Source organism: Ctenopharyngodon idella, chromosome 1 (genome assembly GCF_019924925.1).
Source record: "Ctenopharyngodon idella isolate HZGC_01 chromosome 1, HZGC01, whole genome shotgun sequence".
In the NCBI taxonomy this organism is placed as follows: Eukaryota; Metazoa; Chordata; class Actinopteri; order Cypriniformes; family Xenocyprididae; genus Ctenopharyngodon; species Ctenopharyngodon idella.
In genome coordinates this window covers 25,317,602-25,341,843 of record NC_067220.1, presented here as the reverse complement: position 1 = coordinate 25,341,843, position 24,242 = coordinate 25,317,602, and the positions used below count along the sequence as shown (strand labels likewise).

The 24,242-nt window shown below is 44.7% G+C and overlaps 1 protein-coding gene across 4 annotated transcripts in view; it reads left to right on the top strand.

Annotated features, from left to right (window-relative positions):
• LOC127514079 (radixin) overlaps positions 1 to 24,242 on the top strand; it is a 310,901-nt gene that overhangs the window by 75,619 nt on the left and 211,040 nt on the right. For 3 of the 4 annotated variants that reach the window (XM_051896477.1, XM_051896486.1, XM_051896467.1), the window contains exons 3-4: positions 14,768 to 14,851; positions 19,697 to 19,792. In XM_051896477.1, the coding sequence (XP_051752437.1) occupies positions 14,768 to 14,851; positions 19,697 to 19,792 (180 nt within the window). Of the gene's footprint in view, positions 1 to 14,767; positions 14,852 to 19,696; positions 19,793 to 24,242 lie in introns of those variants that run through there. The other variant, XM_051896506.1, reaches the window with a different exon arrangement.

Here is a 24,242-nt window from a genome sequence, read left to right as displayed (position 1 = left end):
CCTGGAGACAGACAGCTTGGAGATAACTGTTTGAGATAACGTCTCGGTTACGTATGTAACCCTCGTTCCCTGAAGGAGGGAACGGAGACGTACGTCAGTAGTGACCGACGAATCGGGATATCGCCAGAGAGCCCTATCAGCTTAGAGTGAACTAAAACAAGCCAATGGAATTGGCGTGCGATATTTGCATAATGCGCACCGCCCCCACCAGGTGGGTATAAATACGGAAGCGTATGCAATCGCACTCTGTTTTTCACTGGGGGGGGGGAAGAAGGGGGTGAGCTTACACTGAGAGAGTCTACTACCGTTCTGCAAGACCCACTAAAGTAAGACTTAGACCACACTGGGGAAGCGAACCCGTAGGGGACGCTGCGGAAGGCCACAATCTACCCGCAGGGGAGGAATTTACGTGGAATACACATATGGACTGGCCGTGGGCAGTACGCATATGGAGTCCCTGGGATGATTCCAGCCTAGAGATAAGGGGAGACTCGTCTGACAGGTGACAGCAGAGCTGGCTCTGCTAAGGGAAAGACACGGGCTCACCGTGGGGAGTTTGACCATGGACAATACACACATGGGACCACTCACGTGGAGGGGTCACGACATATGGCACCCAGCCAAACATCAACATCGGTGACGGACGTTTGGCCTGGCATCAGACATTCCACAATGTCCGAGCCGCAAGGGAAGGCAGAGGAACTCGACAGGGTTCGCCAAGCGGGGAACTCTACTGGAGTAAATGGATGCACGTATCCGGCCCAGGGGGCGGGAATGGCATTGCAAGCCGACACTAGAACCAGTTCTTCGCGTTTACCGGCTACTGGAAGCGAGTACACGGGAAGATACTGGTTCAACACGAAGGCTATAGAATCTAGCGAACATGTTGGGTGTCGCCCAGCCCGCAGCTCTACAGATATCTGTCAGCGAGGCGCCATGCGCCAGCGCCCAGGAAGAGGCAACTCCTCTGGTGGAGTGAGCTCTTAACCCGAGCGGGCAAGGCACGCCTTGGGACTGATAAGCCAAGGTGATGGCATCCACTATCCAGTGGGCCATCCTCTGCTTGGAGACAGCCTTTCCCTTCTGCTGGCCTCCGTAACAGACAAAGAGCTGATCTGAGGTCCTAAAGCTTTGCGTTCTATCCACGTACAGGCGCAGAGCGCGGACGGGACAGAGCAAAGCCAGGTCTCCCTGATCTCTGAAGGGAGTGGTAGGAACCTTGGGCACATATCCTGGCTGAGGTCTCAGGATAACGTGAGAGTCACCGGGCCCGAATTCCAGGCATGATTCGTTGACTGAAAATGTGTGCAGGTCCCCTACCCTCTTCACCGAGGCCAATGCAACCAGGAGGACAGTCTTAAGGGACAGTACTTTTAACTCAGCTGATTGCAAATGCTCGAATGGATGACCCCGGAGAGATGTAAGTACCAGGGAGAGATCCCAAGAAGGTATAGAGGAAGGGCGAGGCGGATTCAGTCTCCTCGCCCCCCTCAGGAACCTGACGATCAGGTCGTGCTTCCCCAACAACTTACTTTCAACTGCATCGTGATGTGCAGCAATAGCGGCAACATACACCTTAAGGGTGGAGGGAGACAGCCTTCGCTCCAAGCCCTCTTGCAGGAAGGAAAGCACAGACCTGACCGAACATGATCGGGGGTCCTCTCGGTGAGAGGAACACCATTCGATGAACAGGTTCCACTTCAACGCATAGAGGTTCCTAGTGGAAGGAGCTCTAGCGGAAGTGATAGTGTCTACAACCGACTGGGGGAGATCACTTAGAACCATCCAGGGACCACATATGGAGTTTCCACAGGTCGGGACGTGGGTGCCAGAGGGTGCCCCGTCTCTGAGTCAGAAGGTCCTTCCTCAGAGGAATGGGCCAAGAATGTGCTGTCGCGAGGAGCATCAGATCCGAAAACCAGGTCCGAGTGGGCCAATACGGAGCCACTAGCAAGTCCTGCTCCTCGTCCTCCCTGACTTTGCACAGGAGCTGTGCGAGAAGGCTCACTGGGGGAAACGCATATTTGCATAGGCCCCGGGGCCAGCTGTGTGCCAGAGCATCCGTGCCGAGCGTGCCCTCGGTCAGGGAATAGAACAACTGGCAGTGGGCAGTGTCCGGGGAGGCAAACAGATCTACCTGTGCAGCCCCGAAGCGCTGCCAAATCAGCTGGACCACCTGGGGATGGAGTCTCCATTCGCCCGGAAGCTTGTTGGCTGCACGGTTGAGCATGCCTGGGACGTGAATGGCATGAAGCCACCTCAGATGCTTCTGACTCCATAGCAAGAGATGGCAGGCGAGTTGCGACATGCGACGGGAGCGTAGACCACCCTGATGGTTGATGTACGCAACGGCCGCAGTGCTGTCCGAGCGGACCAGCATGTGCTTGTCTGTCAACAGCTCCTTGAAGCGGCCCAGTGCAAGACGTACTGCTAGCAACTCGAGGCAATTGATATGCCAATGCAGTTGAGGCCCCATCCACAGACCTGATACTGCATGCCCGTTGTACGTGGCTCCCCACCCGGTGGCAGAAGCATCTGTGTATACCACAGCATGCCTGGACACTTGTTCGAGGGGAACTCCTGCCCGCAGGAATGAAGGGTCCGACCACTGAGTGAGGGTGCGACGGCAGTTCAGTGTCACGGGGACACAGAATGTACCGCGCTGCCACGCCCATCTCGGGACCCGGCCGTGGAGCCAGTGCTGAAGCGGCCTCATATAAAGCAATCCGAGTGGCGTGACTGCAACTGCGGATGCCATATGCCCCAGGAGCCTCTGAAAAATGTTCAGTGGGGCCGCTGTCCTGCACTTGAGCATACTCAGGCAGTTCAACACTGACTGGACGCGCTCCTCGGTGAGGCGCGCTGTCTGGGCGACCGAGTCCAGTTCCATACCGAGATAAGAGATCCATGTCCCTGTGTTCGCACAACTGCTCTCGCGAGCTGGCCAGAATGAGCCAGTCATCAAGGTAGTTGAGGATGCGAACGCCCTGTTCCTTGATCGGAACAATGGCCGCCTCCGCAACCTTCGTAAAGACGTGGAGCGCCAGGGCTAGCCCGAAGGGTAGGACTATGTACTGATATGCCCGACCCTCGAACACAAACCGTAGGAAGGGTCTGTGTCGAGGCAAAAATCGAGACATGAAAGTACGCGTCCTTCAGGTCGAACGCTGCGAACCAATCCTGGACGGATGTATTTGAAAATGTGTTTCTGCGTAAGCATCTTGAACGGCAGCCTGTGAAGAGACCGATTCAGGACACGCAGATCCAGGATTGGCCGTAACCCACCGCCTTTCTTGGGTACAATGAAGTAGGGGCTGTAAAACCCTGACTTCATATCGGCTGGAGGGACCTGCTTGATTGCATCCTTTGCCAGGAGGACAGCAATCTCTGCGCGGAGAACAGGTGCATTGTCCAGGGACACGCGAGTGTAATGGACACCCCTGAACACCGGGGGATGCCGGGCGAACTGAATCGCATAGCCGAGTCTGATGGTATGAATGAGCCAGCGGGACGGGCTGGGAAGCGCTAACCACGCTCCCAGACTCCGAGCCAGCAGGACCAAAGGCACCACAAACGTACCCGACGTAGGGCAGCAAGGCATAGCGGCCCGAAGTGGGGTCGTACTCTGCGAGGTGGCAGTGTGTATGGGAGACGGCACATGGGAGGCGGCACATGGGACTCCAGAGAGCCAGCGGTGGGACGAGACAAGACACAAATTCCACCCGGCCCTCCCCCGGGGGAGAGAGAGATGTGGGCATCATCTCCCAAAGAGCTGAATTCCTCTCCTCCAGCGGGTGTAGGCTGCTGCTTGGCCGACTTAGCAGGGGCGGAGGACGACGCGTTCTCCAAGACCTGGTCACCTCCTCATGCACCTCCGGGAAGAATGGTACCGGGGCGGGGCGCTGAGGACCAGCGCTGGCCACCCCGAGAAACCAATGATCCAACCGAGAAGGTTCGGGACGCGGTGGAGGATTCCAGACGAGCCCGATCTTCTCAGCGGCTTGGGAAAGCATAGCCATCAACTCGGGATCAGGCTCGGGCAATGCTACGGTCCCGGAAGGAGGCAGCGCAGCTGAGTCTTCAACTCCCGAGGACTCTAGCTCACCTTCCGATGCCGCGATCGACATCTGTTCGTCCGCAGGTGCACCGAAGGAAACGGATGGTCGCTCCATGGAGGGACCAGCACGCTCCTCCGGCAACACCACAGGCTGCAGTGTTGCAGAGGGCAAAGGGGCCCGCGGAGCTCGGCGGGGAAGCCCTAACCATGATCCTCAGGTCACCCTGCCTACAGCCGGAGCCAGAGAAAACGGCCTTACAGGGCATAGGGGAGGGGACCCCCGCCCCCTGAGAACCAAGGAACGAGAGTCTAGACCTCAACAGACCTCAACACTGAGATAGTGAACATAGATAGATATGTTCCCGCAGTGAGAACATGAACTATCCACAAAAGCTGCCTCAGCATGCTGAACGCCCAGGCATGTGACACAGCGATTGTGACCATCAGCGGGGACCAGGGAACGGGGACCAGGGAACCCACTGATATATATATATATATATACAGTGGGTACGGAAAGTATTCAGACCCCCTTAAATTTTTCACTCTTTATTATATTGCAGCCATTTGCTATAATCATTTAAGTTCATTTTTTTCCTCATTAATGTACACACAGCACCCCATATTGACAGAAAAACACAGAATTGTTGACATTTTTGCAGATTTATTAAAAAAGACAAACTGAAATATCACATGGTCCTAAGTATTCAGACCCTTTGCTGTGACACTCATATATTTAACTCAGGTGCTGTCCATTTCTTCTGATCATCCTTGAGATGATTCTACACCTTCATTTGAGTCCAGCTGTGTTTGATTATACTGATTGGACTTGATTAGTAAAGCCACACACCTGTCTATACAAGACCTTACAGCTCACAGTGCATGTCAGAGCAAATGAGAATCATGAGGTCAAAGGAACTGCCTGAAGAGCTCAGAGACAGAATTGTGGCAAGGCACAGATCTGGCCAAGGTTACAAAAAAAATTTCTGCTGCACTTAAGGTTCCTAAGAGCACAGTGGCCTCCATAATCCTTAAATGGAAGATGTTTGGGATGACCAGAACCCTTCCTAGAGCTGGCCGTCTGGCCAAACTGAGCTATCGGGGGAGAAGAGCTTTGGTGAGAGAGGTAAAGAAGAACCCAAAGATCACTGTGGCTGAGCTCCAGAGATGCAGTTGGGAGATGGGAGAAAGTTGTAGAAAGTCAACCATCACTGCAGCCCTCCACCAGTCGGGGCTTTATAGCAGAGTGGCCCAACGGAAGCCTCTCCTCAGTGCAAGACACATGAAAGCCCGCATGGAGTTTGCTAAAAAACACCTGAAGGACTCCAAGATGGTGAGAAATAAGATTCTCTGGTCTGATGAGACCAAGATAGAACTTTTTGGCCTTAATTCTAAGCGGTATGTGTGGAGAAAACCAGGCACTGCTCATCACCTGTCCAATACAGTCCCAACAGTGAAGCATGGTGGTGGCAGCATCATGCTGTGGGGGTGTTTTTCAGCTGCAGGGACAGGACGACTGGTTGCAATCGAGGGAAAGATGAATGCGGCCAAGTACAGGGATATCCTGGACGAAAACCTTCTCCAGAGTGCTCAGGACCTCAGACTGGGCCGAAGGTTTACCTTCCAACAAGACAATGACCCTAAGCACACAGCTAAAATAACGAAGGAGTGGCTACACAACAACTCTTAAACCCAATTGAGTATCTCTGGAGAGACCTAAAAATGGCTGTCCACCAACGTTTACCATCCAGCTTGACAGAACTGGAGAGGATCTGCAAGGAGGAATGGCAGAGGATCCCCAAATCCAGGTGTGAAAAACTTGTTGCATCTTTCCCAAAAAGACTCATGGCTGTATTAGATCAAAAGGGTGCTTCTACTAAATACTGAGCAAAGGGTCTGAATACTTAGGACCATGTGATATTTCAGTTTTTCTTTTTTTAAAAAATCTGCAAAAATGTCAACAATTCTGTGTTTTTCTGTCAATATGGGGTGCTGTGTGTACATTAATGAGGAAAAAAAAATGAACTTAAATGATTTTTGCAAATGGCTGCAATATAACAAAGAGTGAAAAATTTAAGGGGGTCTGAATACTTTCCGTACCCACTGTGTATATATGTATATATATATATATATATATATATATATATATATATATATATATATATATATATATATATATATGTATATATATATATATATATATATATATGGCTGCAATTAAGGATTATTTTGATAATCAATTAGTTGGCTGATTTTTTTTCTTCAATTAATCAGATAAATTGACCAATTTTCTTTTTTTTATTTTATTGACAAAACACACTATATTCCACTTTTAATATTTGTGCACTGAATTTTCATCATCTCCCTCTAAAGGCCTGGGTATACTTCGTTTGTTTAAGCGTATACTAATGTATGTGCACAGTCGAACGCACAGCTTTGGAAAGTATACTTAATTTGACTCGTATGCATACACAGACATTCGACCATGTGCAGTTCTGAGCAATCTCTCGCCACGAGTTACAACCCATGTAAACATCTTTGTATACTTTCATGTACTAATGAGGGTACTTTCTAACCTCTTCAGACAATCTCTCGTCTATGTAGGCTTCCATTGTCACTGTAGCTTGCATGTGTTCCGGTCTGTTCTGTTTATGCAATTTTTCTTTGACTAGCTTGTGAATCAATGAGGGCATGGTTGCCACTTTGTGGATAAACTAATTACTGCAAAAAAATTAAACGTGCATGTGCAAGTTGCATGTACAAGAACGCGCAGTTACAAAAATCCAGCGTTGCCTGTACAGTATGTGCGTACTTTTCTGATGACAAAATTCGCATCACGCGCACTGTACACTGACCCTCGCATATGCGTAAAAAGTGAACTATACTTTGGGCTTAATGCATCCCGTCTGTTTCAGACTGTCAGGACGAGCCTTCATACAAAATGGAAATACTCGCGTGAATTTGTAACATTTACAGATAAGGATATAACTGTAAAATAAAAGTTTTGCGCTGAGGAAACGTATCGCACATTAAACAGCACACACATCTGTGTAGCGAATTTACAGGTATTTAATTAATTAGCTCAAATTATGGGTAAAATATATATATAATTAAATCATAACGCGTTATGATTAATTATAATATAAATTGACCAAAAAGGGAATTATGCACATATATTGTGAATTAATTACTACGGATTATAATTAATTACATATATGGTTCAGGATTAGTTCTAGTTTAATAGTTAAATTTAGAAAGACTGGTCTAGCTCGTCCAGCAAACTATCAGCTTCCTTATTGACTATTATAAAAGGAAGTTATTCCTCTGGCCATGAAGAATAATTTCCTATTCTAGCGTTAAAGCGTAAAGCAGTTTGCAAAATCGGAATGTAGAAGTGACTTGGTTTTCTGAATGAGCAGCAGAAACATTCGAGCATGAATATAATGTATTTAATATATGAAACTACGGGCTATACGGCTAAAAATACACAAATAATACACATATTCAGTGGTGTAATTTGACGCGACTGTCTCACAGAAAACAGCTCGTGAGCACTGAAGTGAGGTGTTTTTGTTCTTGAATGGTATAAAATCACTTGAATGTTCAAAATGGCAAGCCTTTAAACATACAATTGACAAACTTTCGTGAGGACGCGAGCGAAAGTGATCTCACTTCGGGGCTTGTGCACTGTGTGTGTTGATATAATATATATAATATTTAATATATTTAATATATATTAAATAAAATTATGCTGGCTGATTGAAAATCACATCCCAGCATAATGACAAAATTATAACCCAATATATTATTTCACCATGGCGATAAAATTCCCATGCCCATCACGTCTGTGCCCATCACGTCAGGGTGCATGTTGAAAAATGACACTAAAGGGAACCCTGTGCATTAAAAAGTGACGCTGAGGGGTCCTGACCAAGTGTCAGCAAGTTTGGGAGTGAGAATGTGTTGTCAATCAGTGAAAATTTGATTGAGAAGAAAAGGAGTTGGTAATCAGTTTCAACTCGACTGAAAATGGACAATCAGGAGAATTTAGCAAATGTGTATATATGAGCAGCCGAGTAGCCGTGCGATATGGCTGTTTATACAACAGTTCTTTCTGGTTCTTGAAACTGATTGGCTGAGAGGTCTTTTCAGCCATGCAAAATTCTTCCAGTATCGCACGGTAACTGTTTCACCCTTTGAATCACTCCGTGAATGCCACAAGCAGTTTGGAGATCTTTGCTTCTTTGCAATGCAAAGGGAAATAAAGATCTGATGAATAAAAAAAAAAATGTACAGCGTTTTCTTTGCTCAAGAAACATGATGTCTATAAAGGCTAATGCTTTATGTATTTGATGAGCGGAAAAGAATCTTCGTCTGATATTTCCCGTCTAGTTGTAGCCAATATGCTATGCTATAGAGCAGTGGTTCTCAACCGGTGGGGCGCGAGTAGGCTACAAGATGGGAGGAAAAAAAACCTGAAAAAAAAAAAAGTGCAATTTTTTTTTTTTTTTTATCACTAATCTACTGTCATAAAAAGTTATAGTTTTGTATATACATAACTCCTGAATAAAATTAAAATGTGTTTGGACTGATTTAAAAAAAAAAAAAGTTTTAAACAAATTTGATTGGTTTGTCGATAGTGAGCGCAAATGCAGGTGATAAGAAGTTTTATTAAGCGAGTCATTGAGTCGTTCATTCACGATTTGTTCAAATGGCCGATTCATCAAGAATGAGACAGATGTTTGTGAATGGGTCATTGAATCTTTGACTCAAACGATTTGTTCAAAATACTGAATCATTCAAAACATGACTGAGTGTTGCTGTGAGATGCGCTATGTTGTGATCTTTGTTTGGATTCATCGGATCTATTTTCGCTGCTAAAATAGACCAAAACAGTCATTATTTTGTCTAAAATGTAAGTGACTTAATATTATTAACTTGTTTGTTGAACTGTCATATCAGTGTCACATTTTCAATCGCGAGGTGATGGTAAATTAAGTGATGGTCAATTGTCAGCTCTCTTGGTCGTCAGGTCGTGTGATGTATGTTGCTGAACTGTATTCAAATGTTATAAATATAAAAACACCACATTTTGAAATTTAACTGCAGTATGTCAATTTAGTTTATCAATTTAGTTGAGGCGCTCATTTGTTTGATTTCTCCTCGAGAAGCTGCGCAAGCCTCAAAAGTTTAAGGTCCTTGCACCCTGACTGAGTCCGAAACTGTCGTATTCGTTTTTCATATTCGTCATTTGGTGGCTCTCAATTGTCAAAAACACCCCTCGAAATATTTGCTACGGATGCGAAAAATGCAGAAAATCGAACCATCCAAATAAATTTTTATGACGGACGGAAGTTTCAGAGGCTGCAAACGTATAAAATCGCGGCAGCGGCGGCACTGGGGCCCCAACTGCAATGAACCAGCTTTGGGGGGGCCCAGCTTGCAAAAGGTTGAGAACCCCTGCTATAGAGGATGTAAGTTAAATATAGACTTAATATTACATTATCAAATTTAACATAGCATAATTCGATTTGCTCTGGGACAAGTAATAGATTAATAAAACCAAAGATTGCCCGTTTTATGTACCCAAAATGAATTATATGTCACGTTTAACCACTGTAATACACAGCAGCAAATCCCGATGCACTGGCCAAGATGAAGCTGATCTCAACGGGTACACGAGCACTGAACGGCCGCTGATGGCCTGGAGCTTGCATCTCCGAAAACATCTAAACAAATTGTAAAATAGGCGCTATGATTAAATGAAGAGTTTGGTTCCAAAACACGATAAAAGCCATTTAAAAAAAAAAAAAAAAAAATGGAGTTCTTGCCAAAATCAGTATTGTATGTGGTCTGTATTGAAAAGTCAATTTGTACTCGGTTACTAACGTAACCTCGGTTCCCTTAGATACGGAACAGAGTACTGCGTTGTCTGCTGTTTAGGCAAGACGCAATGGGGAACCTCCTGTTTTCACCGATTCTGAAGCCTTTTTTACTCATGCAGTGAAACTGCACGGCCATTGGTTCGTGGAGTTTAAGTAAACGAACCAATGACACTAACGCGGGAATAGACCGGTGTGAGCCACCAGCCCGCCAAAATGGGTGGGGTCTCGGGCCATATCAGTGGCTGTCTCGCCTTGGCAAACTGATTTAATTCGACTGAAGCGACAGCATGAGGCGTCCTACGAATAGCACGGCAAATTACGCAGTACTCCGTTCCGTATCTAAGGGAACCGAGGTTATGTTAGTAACCAAGTACGTTCCCTTTCGATACTACACTTCGTACTGCGTCGTCTGCCGTTTAGGCAAGATGCAGCGGGGAATATACACTCACGCCGTGCTATGAAGGGGGGACGACAGAGCATCCGAGCAGAGCACTGAGGAGGGCTTGCACGGATGCACATAGCATAATGTATCCCGGAAGATCGGGGACTTGAGGACACTGTAGTTGTCCTCCCATTTCTACATATTCTAGGAGCCCCTTGGGGCCTAGAGCATATATATAGGGAATGGGAAAAATACGTTATTACCCAGACTTTGGTCAGGGCCATAAATGAGTGCTCATAAGCTGATCACATTGGTGAGACTTATGTAGAGAGAACCTGTGTTTGTAATGCAGGGACGTCCAGATTATAAAATCTGACAAAGGTGGATGGTGAGGCCCAGCCGGCCGCCTCACAAATTTCCGCGATGGACACGCCAGTGGACCATGCCCAAGAAGAGGCTATGCCCCTCGTGGAGTGTGCTCTAACACCTATGGGGCATTGTAGGCCCAAGGAGGAGTAAGCGAGCGCTATAGCATTGACTATCCGTCCGAATAATTTGGGCTTCATGACCGGAAGACCTTTTGTACGGCCACCGAAGCAGACAAAGTGTTGTTCCGACTGACGAAAAGAGGTGGTACGATCAATGTAAGTCCTCAGGGCTCTGACTGGACAGAGTAGGTTCAACTCCTGATCATCCTGGGAAGGAGGAAGTGCAGAGAGAATGACCATCTGTAGGACCTTCGGGGCATATCCATGTCTTGGTTTCAGGACAACTTTTGTGTCGTTAGGCCCGAACTCAAGACAGGAGGGGCTCACAGAGAGTGCCTGTAAATTTCCCACTCGCTTTACCGATGCTAAGGCTAGCAATAAGGCAGTTTTTAGCGTTAGAGGACATAAGTCGACAGTCTGGAGTGGTTCAAAGGGAGGGCCCTTAAGGCCTGTGAGAATCAAAGACAGGTCCCATTAGGAGACCGTGCGGGGGGCGGTGAGGCTGCTATAGCTGTGGCATAGACTTTAAGGGTAGAGGGAGTACGGCCCTTATCCATTACGTCTTGAAGGAAAGACAATATCAGAGATATGTCACAAGTAAATGGGTCTTCGCCCCGGGCTGTACACCAGGCAGCAAAGACTGACCATTTTAGGGAGTAGAGACGTCTCATTGACGGAGCTCTGTGAGATGTTCAGGACATCTTCAGGGAGGTTTGAAGGCTCCAGTCTAGAAGCCATACATGGAGATCCCACAGCTCGGGTTTGGGGTGCCAAATTGTCCCTCCCGCTTGGGAGAGGATGTCCCATCTCAGAGGGATCGACCATGGCCCATAGACAATGGATGAGACGGGTCCGAGAACCATGGTTGGCTCCTCCATAGAGGAGTCACCAGGAGGACCCTGTGGGCACCTTCCCTGATTCGTCTGATAACCCGGGGAATCAGAGCGACTGGGGGAAAAGCGTACAGGAGGAGGCTGGGCCAGTCATGGGCCAGCGCATCCTTGGTCTTTGAAAAGTAAATTGGGCAACGAAAGCTGTCTTGTGAGGCGAAGAGGTCGACCTCTGCCCTCCCAAAGACATCCCAAATTTTCTAGGACCACGAGGGGGTGGAGCGACCATTCCTCCGAGGGAAGGTTGCTCCGGGACAACATGTCCGCCCCTTTGTTCAGCACGCCCTGAACATGTGCTGCTCTTATTGCTCATTGATCTTTTGTCTCAAGCCAGAGATAAAAAGAACAGTAGAGGTCAAGGGAAAGAGCCGTCTTCAGAGAAACGGTCTGTGCACGCCACGCGGTGAGAGAGTCCATCTTCAATGGAGGCGGCTTGTGGGGGTGTGGCCGGCAAGTGACGCACTCAGAAATTCGGCATTTTACCACAAACACCAATTAAATTGAAGACGTATATTACATAAGTCTCACCAGATAGTTATAGGGGAGATTGTCATGACATAAAGCTGTTACTGCTGCACTCAGCTGAACCCTAAACAGCGTGCGCGGCACCGGGAAATCCCCTGCTGCAGGAAGAGGGAGACACGTGGGATCTAGACCAGTGAGAACTCACTTAGTCCCGTTCACTGGCCCTGTAACCCTTTGTTTCTCATCTTAGCTTGAGAGAAGAGAACAGTGGAAAATGAGGGAAGGAGCTGCTTTTTAGAAAAAGCAGTCTGTGAACGCAGCTTGCGGGGGTGGGGCCGGCAAGTGAAACGTTCAGAGGTTTGGCATTTAACAACAAACACCAGAGGAATATGTTTTCAGAGTTAATATATATTCCATGAGTCTCACCTGAGACAGGGGAGAGCATCATGTCATATTCAACTGAGCGCTGTAAGCACTGAGCCCGTTCTTGCGCTCTTGTAGTGAGAACGCACGCCCTTAATGAACGCGGCTTGCGGGGATGTGGCCGACAAGCGACACGCTAAGAGATTGGGCATTTTACAACAAACGTTGGAGAAATATGTTCTTTCAGACTGAATATATATAATGAGTCTCACCTGAGTCAGGGGAGAATGTCATGTCATATTCAGCTGAACGCTGTCACCATTGAGCTAGCTCTCGCCTCTCTTTGTAGTGAGAGTGCTCTCAATGAACGCGGCTTGCGGGGGCGGGACCGGCAAGTGACACGCTCAGATTCGGCATTTTGCAACAAACACCGGAGAAATATGCTCTTTCAGAGTAAATAAGACACCATGAGTCTCGCCTGAGTCAGGGAAGAACGTCATGTCATATTCAGCTGAGTGCTGTCAGCATTGAGCTCGTTCTCGCGCCCTTTGTAGTGAGAGTGCTCTTTCTCAATGAACGCGACTTGCGGGGGCAGGACCGGCAAGCGACACGCTCAGAGATTCGGCATTTTGCAACAAACGCCGGAGAAATATGCTCTTTCAGAGTGAATAGTACACCATGAGTCACCATGACCTGAGTCAGAGAAGAACGTCTTGTCATATTCAACTGAGCACTGTCAGAAGTGAGAGAGCGCTCGTCCTCAGTGAATGCGACTTGCGGGGCAGGGCCGGCAAAAGACGCGCTCAGAGGCTCGGCATTTCGAAACAAACACCAGAGAGAATGTGCTTTATAGCTCGAGACCCTGCCCATTTTGGCGGGCTCACGTGGCTCTGCCGCGCCGTCATTGGTTCGTTTACTTAAACTTCACGAACCAATGGTCGTGCAGTTTCACTGCGTGATTAAAAAAGGCTTCAGAATCTGTGAAAACAGGAGTTTCCCCGTTGCATCTTGCCTAAACGGCAGATGACGCAGTACGAAGTGTAGTATCGAAAGGGAACTTAATTTTACTCAAAATGCGATATCTGCCGTGTTATTCTTTCATGTTTTCTCCCTGTCTTTCCAAACCGCGACAAACGCCCTGCTCTGCAGAATGCGATACAGCCGCTCAACCAATCACAGCGTTTTGAATACACCCGGCATCCTAGTTTTCCTTATCTACTTTGTACATTGTGATCAACAAAAACAGAAAAATGAATCATTTTGACGGCATTGATGAACATGTGGTGGTTTCTGCGGTGGATAAGAAACGTAAGACGTCGAAATCTAAGCATTTACGTGAGGAGATTAGGAAACATCTGATATAAAAAAAACAAAAAAACAACATAATTGCTATTTGCATGTTTGCAGTATAGCAACACCCCTGGGTAGTTGCAGTCAATTCCAATGTACTCAGCAAATGTGTTGTTTTTATTTTAACCGTGCGGTGGTGCCAGATACTCTTTAATCGGTAATGACAAACGGAGACATAATTAATTTATAGCCTTAACAAGATGATCTGTTGAATTCATTTTGTGAGCGATGACTGAATGTATTTTTAGTCCAGTGCCTGTATATAAGATTAGTATTGACCAAGTTCAGAGGCTGTCATATGTGGGTCAACTTACTTTGTTGTGTATTTTCAACAGTTTCAATATGAAAAATTACTTTTATATTGATTCCATGGATTAATTGCATTGAAGAAAAAAAAAAAAAAAATGTGTCATGGTTTATTGCATTTTGGGGGGAAAATAATCAGTTTTTATAATAAATCTTTGAAAATCAAAATCTGGGTTTGAATTTTTAATGTTATTATAACCTAAATATGCTATGTGAAAGTTTGAAACAGAAAATAGTGGTTTTCATCTTGCCACTTTCTTGGTAAAGAAAACACATTTTTACTCAAATTAATCAAAATGGATTTATAGCGTTTTGGAACCACACTTTTGAAATCACATATGAAAAGTCACATATTTCAGGTCTAAACAACTACATTCTCACCTAAAAAAAAAAAAAAAAAAAAAAAATCTTAAAACTACAGTTCGTACAACGTGTAGTATTTGCAAAAATTATGGTGAATTTGTGTGGCCGCCATGACAGTCGCGTCAAGCAGAGTGATACACACAGTGAAAAGGTAGGAGTGCTGTTAGCACTAAAATATTGCATGGCTCTCAGCCAATCTAATATAAATTTCTATTTTACAGATTAATGTGCGTGTGACTACTATGGATGCTGAGCTGGAATTTGCCATCCAACCCAACACTACTGGCAAACAGCTGTTTGATCAGGTAACGTTAGGTGTCTAAATATAAATTCCACTGTTTTGAGTATAATACGGATTTATCAGCCAGGACTTTATGTTTCTCATACAAATGTTTTGATTTCAAAAGTGTCTTTATTTTTAATTTTTCAGAACTATCATTAGCCATGTTTACTTGTACACTTTTTTTGTCATTCTGATTAAAATCATTCCGATTGAAAGATTCGGTGGACTGTTTATGAGACGTTATCTAATCTGATATGGTGTTTACATGTGTAAAATCCTATTTGCCGTGTTTTATTCCTGTCAACACGGAGTTCTGATATTTTGCACTGATATTTTGCCTGTATCAGTATTTAAAGGGATAGTTGACCCAAAAATTAAAATTATCCCATGATTTATTAGCCCCGTTAGCTGTGCAGCACTATCAAACTCATTCAGAATCAAATGCTAGCAAACATCCACAAAATACATGCCATACTTACTGTACGTGATCTGATATGCTGCATCACCAACAGTTTGTAATGATCTATTTTAAGAGTTATATTGTGAACTTCAGTATTGTTTATGCAATGTTTAATGGAGTCGCAAGCTTGGGGGCGGGGAGCATGAGCATTTAAAGGTGTAAATCAGAGCATTTTTAAAGGGTTAGTTCACCCAAAAATGAAAATTCTATCATTAATTACTCACCCTCATGCCGTTCCACACCTGTAAGACCTTCATTCATCTTCAGAACACAAATTAAGATATTTTTGTTGAAATTCGATGGCTCAGTGAGGCCTGCATAGACAGCAATGACATTTCCTCTCTCAAGATCCATTAATGTACTAAAAACATATTTAAATCCGTTCATGTGAGTACAGTGGTTCAATATTAATATTATAAAGCAATGAGAATATTTGTGGTGTGCCAAAAAAGCAAAATAACGACTTATATGGCCGATTTCAAAAAACACTGCTTCAGGAAGCTTTGGAGCGTTATGAATCAGCGTGTCGAATCATGATTCGGATCGCATGCCAGACCGCCAAATTGCTGAAATCACGTGACTTTGGCGCTCTGAACTGCTGATTCGACACGCTGATTCATAATGCTCCGAAGCTTCAGGAAGCAGTGTTTTGAAATCGGCCATCACTATGTAAGTCATTATTTTGTTTTTTTGGCACACCAAAAATATTCTCGTCGCTTTATTAAACTTTATTAAAGAGTTTATTAAACTTTATTAAAGCTACAATATGTACATTTTTTGCCAATAGAGGTATCTCATTCAAAACAAAGGCGTAGCTTAATGAGATCTTGATTTCACGGAACCATGGGATGTGTTGTCTTCACGTCTACAGCTGGTGGAAAAGAATCAGGACGGGACTCGGGCAGAAATCATGTTCATGGATGAGATTATTAACGTTACTGTAGTATGAAGCAAAGCAGGACCAAGTGCTGTGAGAGCAGAAACGAGGCCGCTGGAGCGATTGATGATGAGAGACGAGCGCGACACACGTCTCGAGAGCAGTGGAGCTTTTATTATGCCGCAGTTGCTGCTTCAGTTTCTTCCGGTCATTCGTATGTGGGGTAAAGCAGCACTGTTTTTATCATATTAGATATATTTGTGTGTTGAAAGTTGTTATAGTGCTACTCTGCGTTCGCCCAGCAGCTGCTATGAGACACTCGTTGCACACTGCAGTAAGCTAGATCAATATTAGGCATTATAAAACATGGTACTAGCTTTAAATCAAGAAAACAAGATTTAAACAATAAGACTTACTGTGTTTAGCTATGTAACATTATTAGTTTTCTGTCAATGAATGTATCCATCCAAACAGTTGCTATTATATATTATACATAATATATTAAAGCATTCCATGGTTTCTACAAAATAAAACAGAAACCAAGCGTAACGCGGGTATGATGTCATTTATAAGTGACGCACGGACATGTCCCGAGTCCTGGTTAAAATTGCTTATTTCTCTGGTTCTAAACATTCTTGGAAACACTTGGTATAATGTATGTACACAAGTCAACAAAATATATAACATTGTTCTAGTGGTTTTTGGATATTTTAATCCAAAAATGTTACATATTGTGCCTTTAAGTATAATAACTAGCTTCTGGCAGACAGCCGTACGCATCGATTTTTGAACTGTTTAAACAGTTTTCTCTGACTCTAGAAAAGATTGTCAATGAAGTTCAAGTCAAGTCACCTTTATTTATATAGCGCTTTTTACAATGTAGATTGTGTCAAAGCAGCTTTACATTGATAACTGGTACATTATTTGGCTGCACAGCAGCTCTTAAAAGAATAGTGTCAATGCAGGCAGATCAAAGCACTGTTGAATATCAAATGTCAAGTCAAATGTCAAGTGTCCCCAACTAAGCAAGCCAAAGGCGACAGCGGCAAGGAACCCAAACTCCATCAGGTGACATCAGGTGGCAGACAAGTGGCAAATAGGTGTTTAAATGGAGAAAAAAACCTTGGGAGAAACCAGGCTTCTGAGTTAAATGTCTTTTTTGTTGCAGGGTTTTTTTTACAGCCATGTATTAAGCCCAAGCAACCATGAAAACCTACTTGTTCCTCTTGCTGGGAGTGATCCACTGATGAACGGCTGAACTTTCAGTCTTCTAAGTGTTTTAAAAAGTTCATTGAAATCCCTTTCATGTAGTTCTAACTGCTCTTTCCGAATATCATTCTTCCTCACATGAATAAGTCTATTTGTAGTCTTATGTTTCATCAGAATGATCTGAAGTTCCCTGTTCACAGTGCGTGCAGAATTATTAGGTACGTTGATTTTCTGATCATATTTTTTTTCCAAGCACATCTTACCAATTCCAAACCACATTTTTCTTAATAACTACTATTAATTTTGTATTTAATCAGGTGTGCATAATTATTAGGTACATTTTCTTTTACAGATATAATGAGCCAAAAAAGACATTTAACTCAGACTGAAAAGTCAAAAAAGATGCAATACTAATGCAATACTAGAAATTGCGGTTAAGGCATGACCGATGGACAGTGAAATGCTCATTGGGTCAGCAGGGTCAGACAAAAACAGGTGGAAAAGAAAAGACACATGTTAACTGCAAAAGAATTAAGAATTAAGGTGAAGAATTAAGTGTGAAACCATCAGGAACCCTTTAGCCTCCAGCGCCACCATTTTCCAGAACTGCAACCTACCTGGAGTCTCCAGAAGTGCAAGGTGTCAGGATCTCAAAGACTTAGGAGTTTATTTTTGTATAAGCTTAGGAGGTTTTGGGAGTTTTTAGTTCAATATTTTTAGTCCATCTCTGCAAAACAGACTTCAGGGTAGGAGATGGACTAAAAATGAACTCCCAAAACTTACTGCCAGATTCTGAAAGATAAATTCTTCAAACAGTGGTTCAAGAGGATGTGGTCCTGGTCTTTCAAGAGTCTGTCTGAATTTGTCTGTCTATAAAGCCTATACAAAAACAGTCTTCATGTATTTCACAACACTTCAGCTTGTGATTCATATTAAGTGGGAGTCATTTTTTAGGATTCTTTACCTAAGTCTCTAAGATCCTGACACCTTGCACTTCTGGAGACTCCAGGTAGGTTGCAGTTCTGGAAAATGGTGGTGCTGGAGACTAAAGGGTTCCTGATGGTTTCACACTTAATTCTTCACCTTAATTCTTAGCCTAAATCAGAACAGTCTGAAGTCTAGTCTGAGTTTGGTGGTTCTGGCTTTAAAGCTCTAGGAGGAGTTAGAGTCAGAAATTTTAGTCTCAGAATAATAATAATAATAACTATAAGCAGGGTGCGATTGGTGATTGTTTTTTTTTTTTTTTGTTGTTTTTTTATTCATGAAAATAAATCACGAACCACAGTGGGTATTTGGTGCAGCTGTTAAAGTAACATTTATAGAACAATTATGCACTTTAATGAAACAATATCAGAACATTTTGACAAAGGAATATTGAAATCCATTTTTACATTTTAATTCAGAGTGATTTACATTTAATTAGAGTGAGATTTTTACTCTTAAGCCTTGTCCTTTCCTCATAGGCGAACGCTTATACACATTATAGTCATCTACGTTTGAGCAGATATCTCTCCTTGGTTTCATATGGATTACATAATCAGAGAATTTTTGTTTTCGATTTGAATTGGTTGATTTAAATGTCACATTTCAAGCTTTCTACAGATATATTTGTTATCATGACAGGTTTTTTAAGTTCTTTCCACTGTTATGAAGAAAAAAAAAAAAAATCACTATTGGGGTGAACGTGCCAGGAACGAGCCAGGTTTTAACATGCCAGAATAAAACCTGATTTTAGAACAATGTGTAGCGCCACTCGTTCAGGTGTGCCAAACACTTATTTATAAACTGTATAATGCGTTCAGGAATGGTTTGAGGAGCACAACAACGAGTTTGAGGTGTTGAATTGGCCTCCAAATTCCCCAGATCTCAATCCAATCGAGCATCTGTGGGATGTGCTGAACAAACAAGTCCGATCCATGGAAGCCCCACCTTGCAACTTACAGGACTTCAAGGATATGCTGCTAACATCTTGGTGCCAGATACCACAGCACACCTTCAGGGGTCTAGTGGAATCCATGCCTCGATGGGTCAGGGCTGTTTTGGCAGCAAAAGGGTGACCAACACAATATTAGGAAGGTGGTCATAATGCTATGCCTGATCGGTGTATATCACAATATAGTTATTTTTGCTTTAATTAAGGTTTTTATGATATCAAAATTGTTGATACCAATGAAATTTCATAATTTACATTACCAATTTAATATCACATAAAACTAATACTAGTATATAAAAAATGCTGCTTACATTGTGCACTTCATTTGCAAAGCTCTTTCAGATTTATGTTGTTGAATAAGATTCACTTGTTTGTGGTCATCCTGCAGGTGGTGAAGACGGTGGGTCTGCGTGAGGTCTGGTTTTTTGGCCTGCAGTATGTGGACAGTAAAGGCTATACAACGTGGCTGAAACTGAATAAAAAGGTGAGGCTTTCCATCCCACTTTTCCCCCACTAGTACTGCTGTTTTTGTTAGGACACAATTTCACAACAGCAGCAAAAAATGTGGATGCTCCAGCAACAGTTGGAAAGCCTCTGATGTTAACAATCAAACAAACAAAAACAATTCAATTACCAACTCTTTTCCCAGCTTGGTAATATATAGTTATATCAAACTAAAAACATCAAGAACATCCAGGTAAACAAAAACACCCCAAACTAGGGTGGATGATTATTTTTGTTATTGTATTTTATCTTTATTAAAAATAAGAACAAAGATGGAAATTACAAACAATAGGACAAATACAGTAAAACAAGGATACAAATGAAATAAACAGTGCTTTAAGTTCCCTTTCGATACTTCACTCATACTGCGTGTGGGAAAAACTCCTTTTTTCCTCGAACTGAAGCCTTTTTCAATAACGTAGTGTAACTGCACGGCCATTGGTTCAAACTGGAAACAATGACGGCGCGGCGGAGCTGCACAGGCCTATGGCGAGGCAGCGCGCCAAAGCCCGCCAAAATGGGCGGGGCGTCTGGCTATATAAGCGAGCATCTCACCATAGGATTTCAGAACTTTCTCCTTCAGCGACGACGACGCTTCTCTTTGAGACTGAACGCCTTCGCCTTCTCTCGCCTGCTGGAACAGCTCGCTTCTCGCCATTGAAGAGGCAACGCAGCGGACCAGCGGAGACTCGCCGACCGCCTGCAGCACCAGCACCCTCGCAGACTGCCCGCCCTTGAGCGCCGCCTTTGAGCGCTTCCGGTTTCTCAGCGCTTCCCCTGCCGCCATTCGGTGCGCTTAAAAGAGCAATTTACAGCGGGTTTTTACTGCTCACAAAAGAGCTATTTCCAGCGTTTTTCACCGCTCTAAAAGAGCTATTTAACCACCGTTTTCACGGCGCTGCAACATTGTTGCAAATGACGCGCCACAACTGTGGCCCCTCGCGCCCTCCCGTTCTCTTCCTCCCGTTCTCTTCCTTCCACGAGCATGCGAGGAAGAAACAGCGGGGTAGAGGGGCTCAGCGCTCGGAGACGAGTGAGCTCACACTGGCTCAGCTCCCGCGTGCCTCACTCTCTCCACCCAGAGAGACTTCTCCCGTCCTGTTCTCCCACCCCGAACAGCGTCCCTCGGTGGAAGCGAGCGACCTCGTTTCGTTTGGCGGTTCTGAGGACGAGCCGCTTGATGACAGCGTGTCATTAGCGGCTTCTGAAACGGAAGAATGGGCCAGCGACTCCGAAGACCCCGCCCACCTGCCGTCTCTGGAGCACATCGACGCCAGGGCAGGTATGGACGCTGAGTTGTTCCACGTCCTCTCCAAGACCATTGAGGAACTCGACCTCGAGTGGGCTCCCCCTGAAGAGCCAACGCGCAGCAGACTGGACGAATGGTTCCTGCCGGGACACCGGCAGACCCTTCGCCAGCGCTCTGCACCGTTCTTCCTTGAGGTGCACGACGAGCTGACTAAGTCGTGGCGGGCCCCCTACTCGGCCCGCTTACGCACCACCACTTCTGCAGCTCTCACCACCGTGGATCGCTCTCATCAGAAGGGATACGAGCAGATGTCACCCCTGGACGAGGCCGTGGCTGCTCATCTCTGCTTTCCCGCAGCTGTGGGATGGAAGAATAAATGGGCCCTTCCCACCAAGCCCTGCAGGACGACCTCTGCTCTGGCTGGCAGAGCCTACTCGTCTGCAGGCCAAACTGCCTCTGCGCTCCACACCATGGCCATTCTCCAGGTGTTCCAAGCAAAACTTCTCCGTTCCCTGGACGAGTCTAGAACTGATGCACCTGCCTTTCGCGACCTCTGCAGCGCCACGGATTTGGCCCTGCATGCCACGAAAGCTACAGCCCAGACCATCGGGCGGTCAATGGCCAGCCTGGTCGTATTAGAGCGCTATCTCTGGCTTAATCTGACGGAGATCAAGGAGAGCGACAAAGTGGCCTTTCTCAACGCCCCTGTCTCTCCCGCCGGTCTCTTTGGACCAGCCGTAAAGGGCTTCACCGCTGCACAGAAGTCGTCCCAAGCCATGCGACAATTCCTGCCCAAGCGCCCCAGGCCTGCGCCGACTCAGCAGCAGAGCAAACCTGCACCCTCTACCTCCCAGGCAGTGCCCCCTAAGGAGCAACGTCAGTGATCTAGCTCCTCTAAGCGAGACGTCGGGGACCCTGGCCTAGGATTACGCTGGACCCGACGCCTCCAAAGTCTTCCTGATATAACAGTAAGGAAAAGGAGGGGGCAAAGTCTTGCTGCGGCCGGACCACCCCCAAAGCTGCCTCGTCTAATTCCCCCGCCACCCCGTTCAGGTGTTGGGGACAAAATGTTTGTTTTGCGCCCTGTGCCCACTGTTGTTGCGCCTGTGCCAAACGCCGCTCTCCTGGCGAACAAAGTAAAAAAACATACATTTTCAAAAAGAGAGCATATTTCCTCTTCCACACTCATCGGTGCTTAGGCCCCTACACAGCGCTCTGTCAACCAACCTAATCCAATCCCTTGTCACGCGGGCCGAGGCTTGGCAGGCCATCCCCAGAGTGTAAAGCTGGGTGTTGGGGATAATAAATAGAGGTTACTCGCTGCAGTTCGCCCGAAGACCCCTGCACTTCAGCGCAGTAGTTCCCACTTTAGTGAAACCGGACGACGCTCATGTCCTTCGCGCTGAAGTGATGACTCTCTTAGGAAAGGGAGTCATAGAAATAGTTCCCCCCCTCAGAGAGCGAATCGAGTTTTTACAGCCGATATTTCCTCGTCCCCAAGAAGGATGACGGTCTCAGACCCATCCTAGACCTCAGACTCCTGAACCGCTCCCTCATGAAACGGAAGTTCAGGATGTTAACGTTGAAACAGATCCTCGCGCAGATTTGCCCCGGGGACTGGTTCTTCTCACTGGACCTGAAAAACGCGTACTTTCACATCAAGATAGCCCCCCGTCACAGACGATTCTTGAGATTCGCATTCGAGGGAGTGGCTTACCAATATACAGTCCTTCCCTTCGGGCTGTCGCCGCTCTCTGTGGTTCAGCCGCGGGGTTCCCTTGAGATACGAGTACTGCCTTAGTTGCCGTGCCACGGGGCTGCACGACTCAGTGTCGTCGCTTCAGTTGAATGACCTGAAATCCTATGGTGAAATGCTCACTTATATAGCCAGACGCCCTGCCCATTTTGGCGGGCTTTAGCACACTGCATCGCCATAGGCTCGCGCAGCTCCGCCGCGCCATCATTGGTTCAGAAAGTTTTCCAGTTTGAACCAATGGCCATGCAGTTACACTGCATTATTGAAAAAGGCTTCAATTCGAGGAAAAAAGGAGTTTTATCTCAGGGAACCGAGGTTACGTTTGTAACAGAGTACGTTTTTCAGTGCTTACAGCGCCTGTCGGAAACGAAACGCCCGTTACCATAGTTGAGCTCCGGAGGCTTCCTAAAGTACACAGCTGCTTACATGTTAACAGGTAACCCCGCAGCTTCCCATACAAGTTTTCTGTAAAATAAAAATATGATTATTTTCAAATTATTATAGTTATATTTATCCTTAAATACTCTTATTTTTATTTTTAATAATGAAAGTTATTACAATAGTAATATTTCTTATTTGGTAAGTAGTAATTGTAATATTTTTATTTAGCAATAATAATAATAATAATTATAATTATAATAATTATTATTATTATTATTATTATTATTAGTCAGATTAATGTATTACCACAAAATTCTGGGCCAAATTATGCAGCCCTACAAACAAGCAAAACAAACCTGGTATTGTTTATATATATTTTTTTCCCATTTGTTTTATAAATCACATTTGAAATCGCAAATCACAATTTTGACCAGAAAAATCACAATCACCCTTTTTGGTAACACTTTATAATAACTGCACGCTATGAATTATTAGTTAAGCATTAGTAAATAGTCAATTCATTATTTGTAAAGCTTTAATAGACATTAGTAAGCAGTTTATAAATACAGCTATAAATTCTTTGTTCTTGATTTATAATCATATCTATAATGTGTTTATTAATTGCATTTTCATACTTTATTAATGATCAGTTTATTATTTCTAAATTATTAAATTATTTACAAACCAGTTATTTAGGAGTTGTCGTGGTTCCTAGTAAAGCTTTTACAAAATAAGATTTACAGTTTCATTTTTTTCATCTTGAAATAAATATTTCTATGTTTTGTATCACTCTGTTGTGTTTAGAAGATAACTGAGCCTTTAAATTTCTTTTGTAAAAGCTTTACGAGGCATAAATAGTCCTTACTTTAGATGAACTCATGAAAATAGTTAACTGACAATAGTTAACTACTAAATGTTTCAGAACTACCTGAATTAATCATGAAATACAGAAGGAATACGTGTTAATAAAGCATTTATTAACACACTGGATATTTTACAATTTTTTTTACTATTTACTAATGCTTAACTAATGATTTGTAGTGT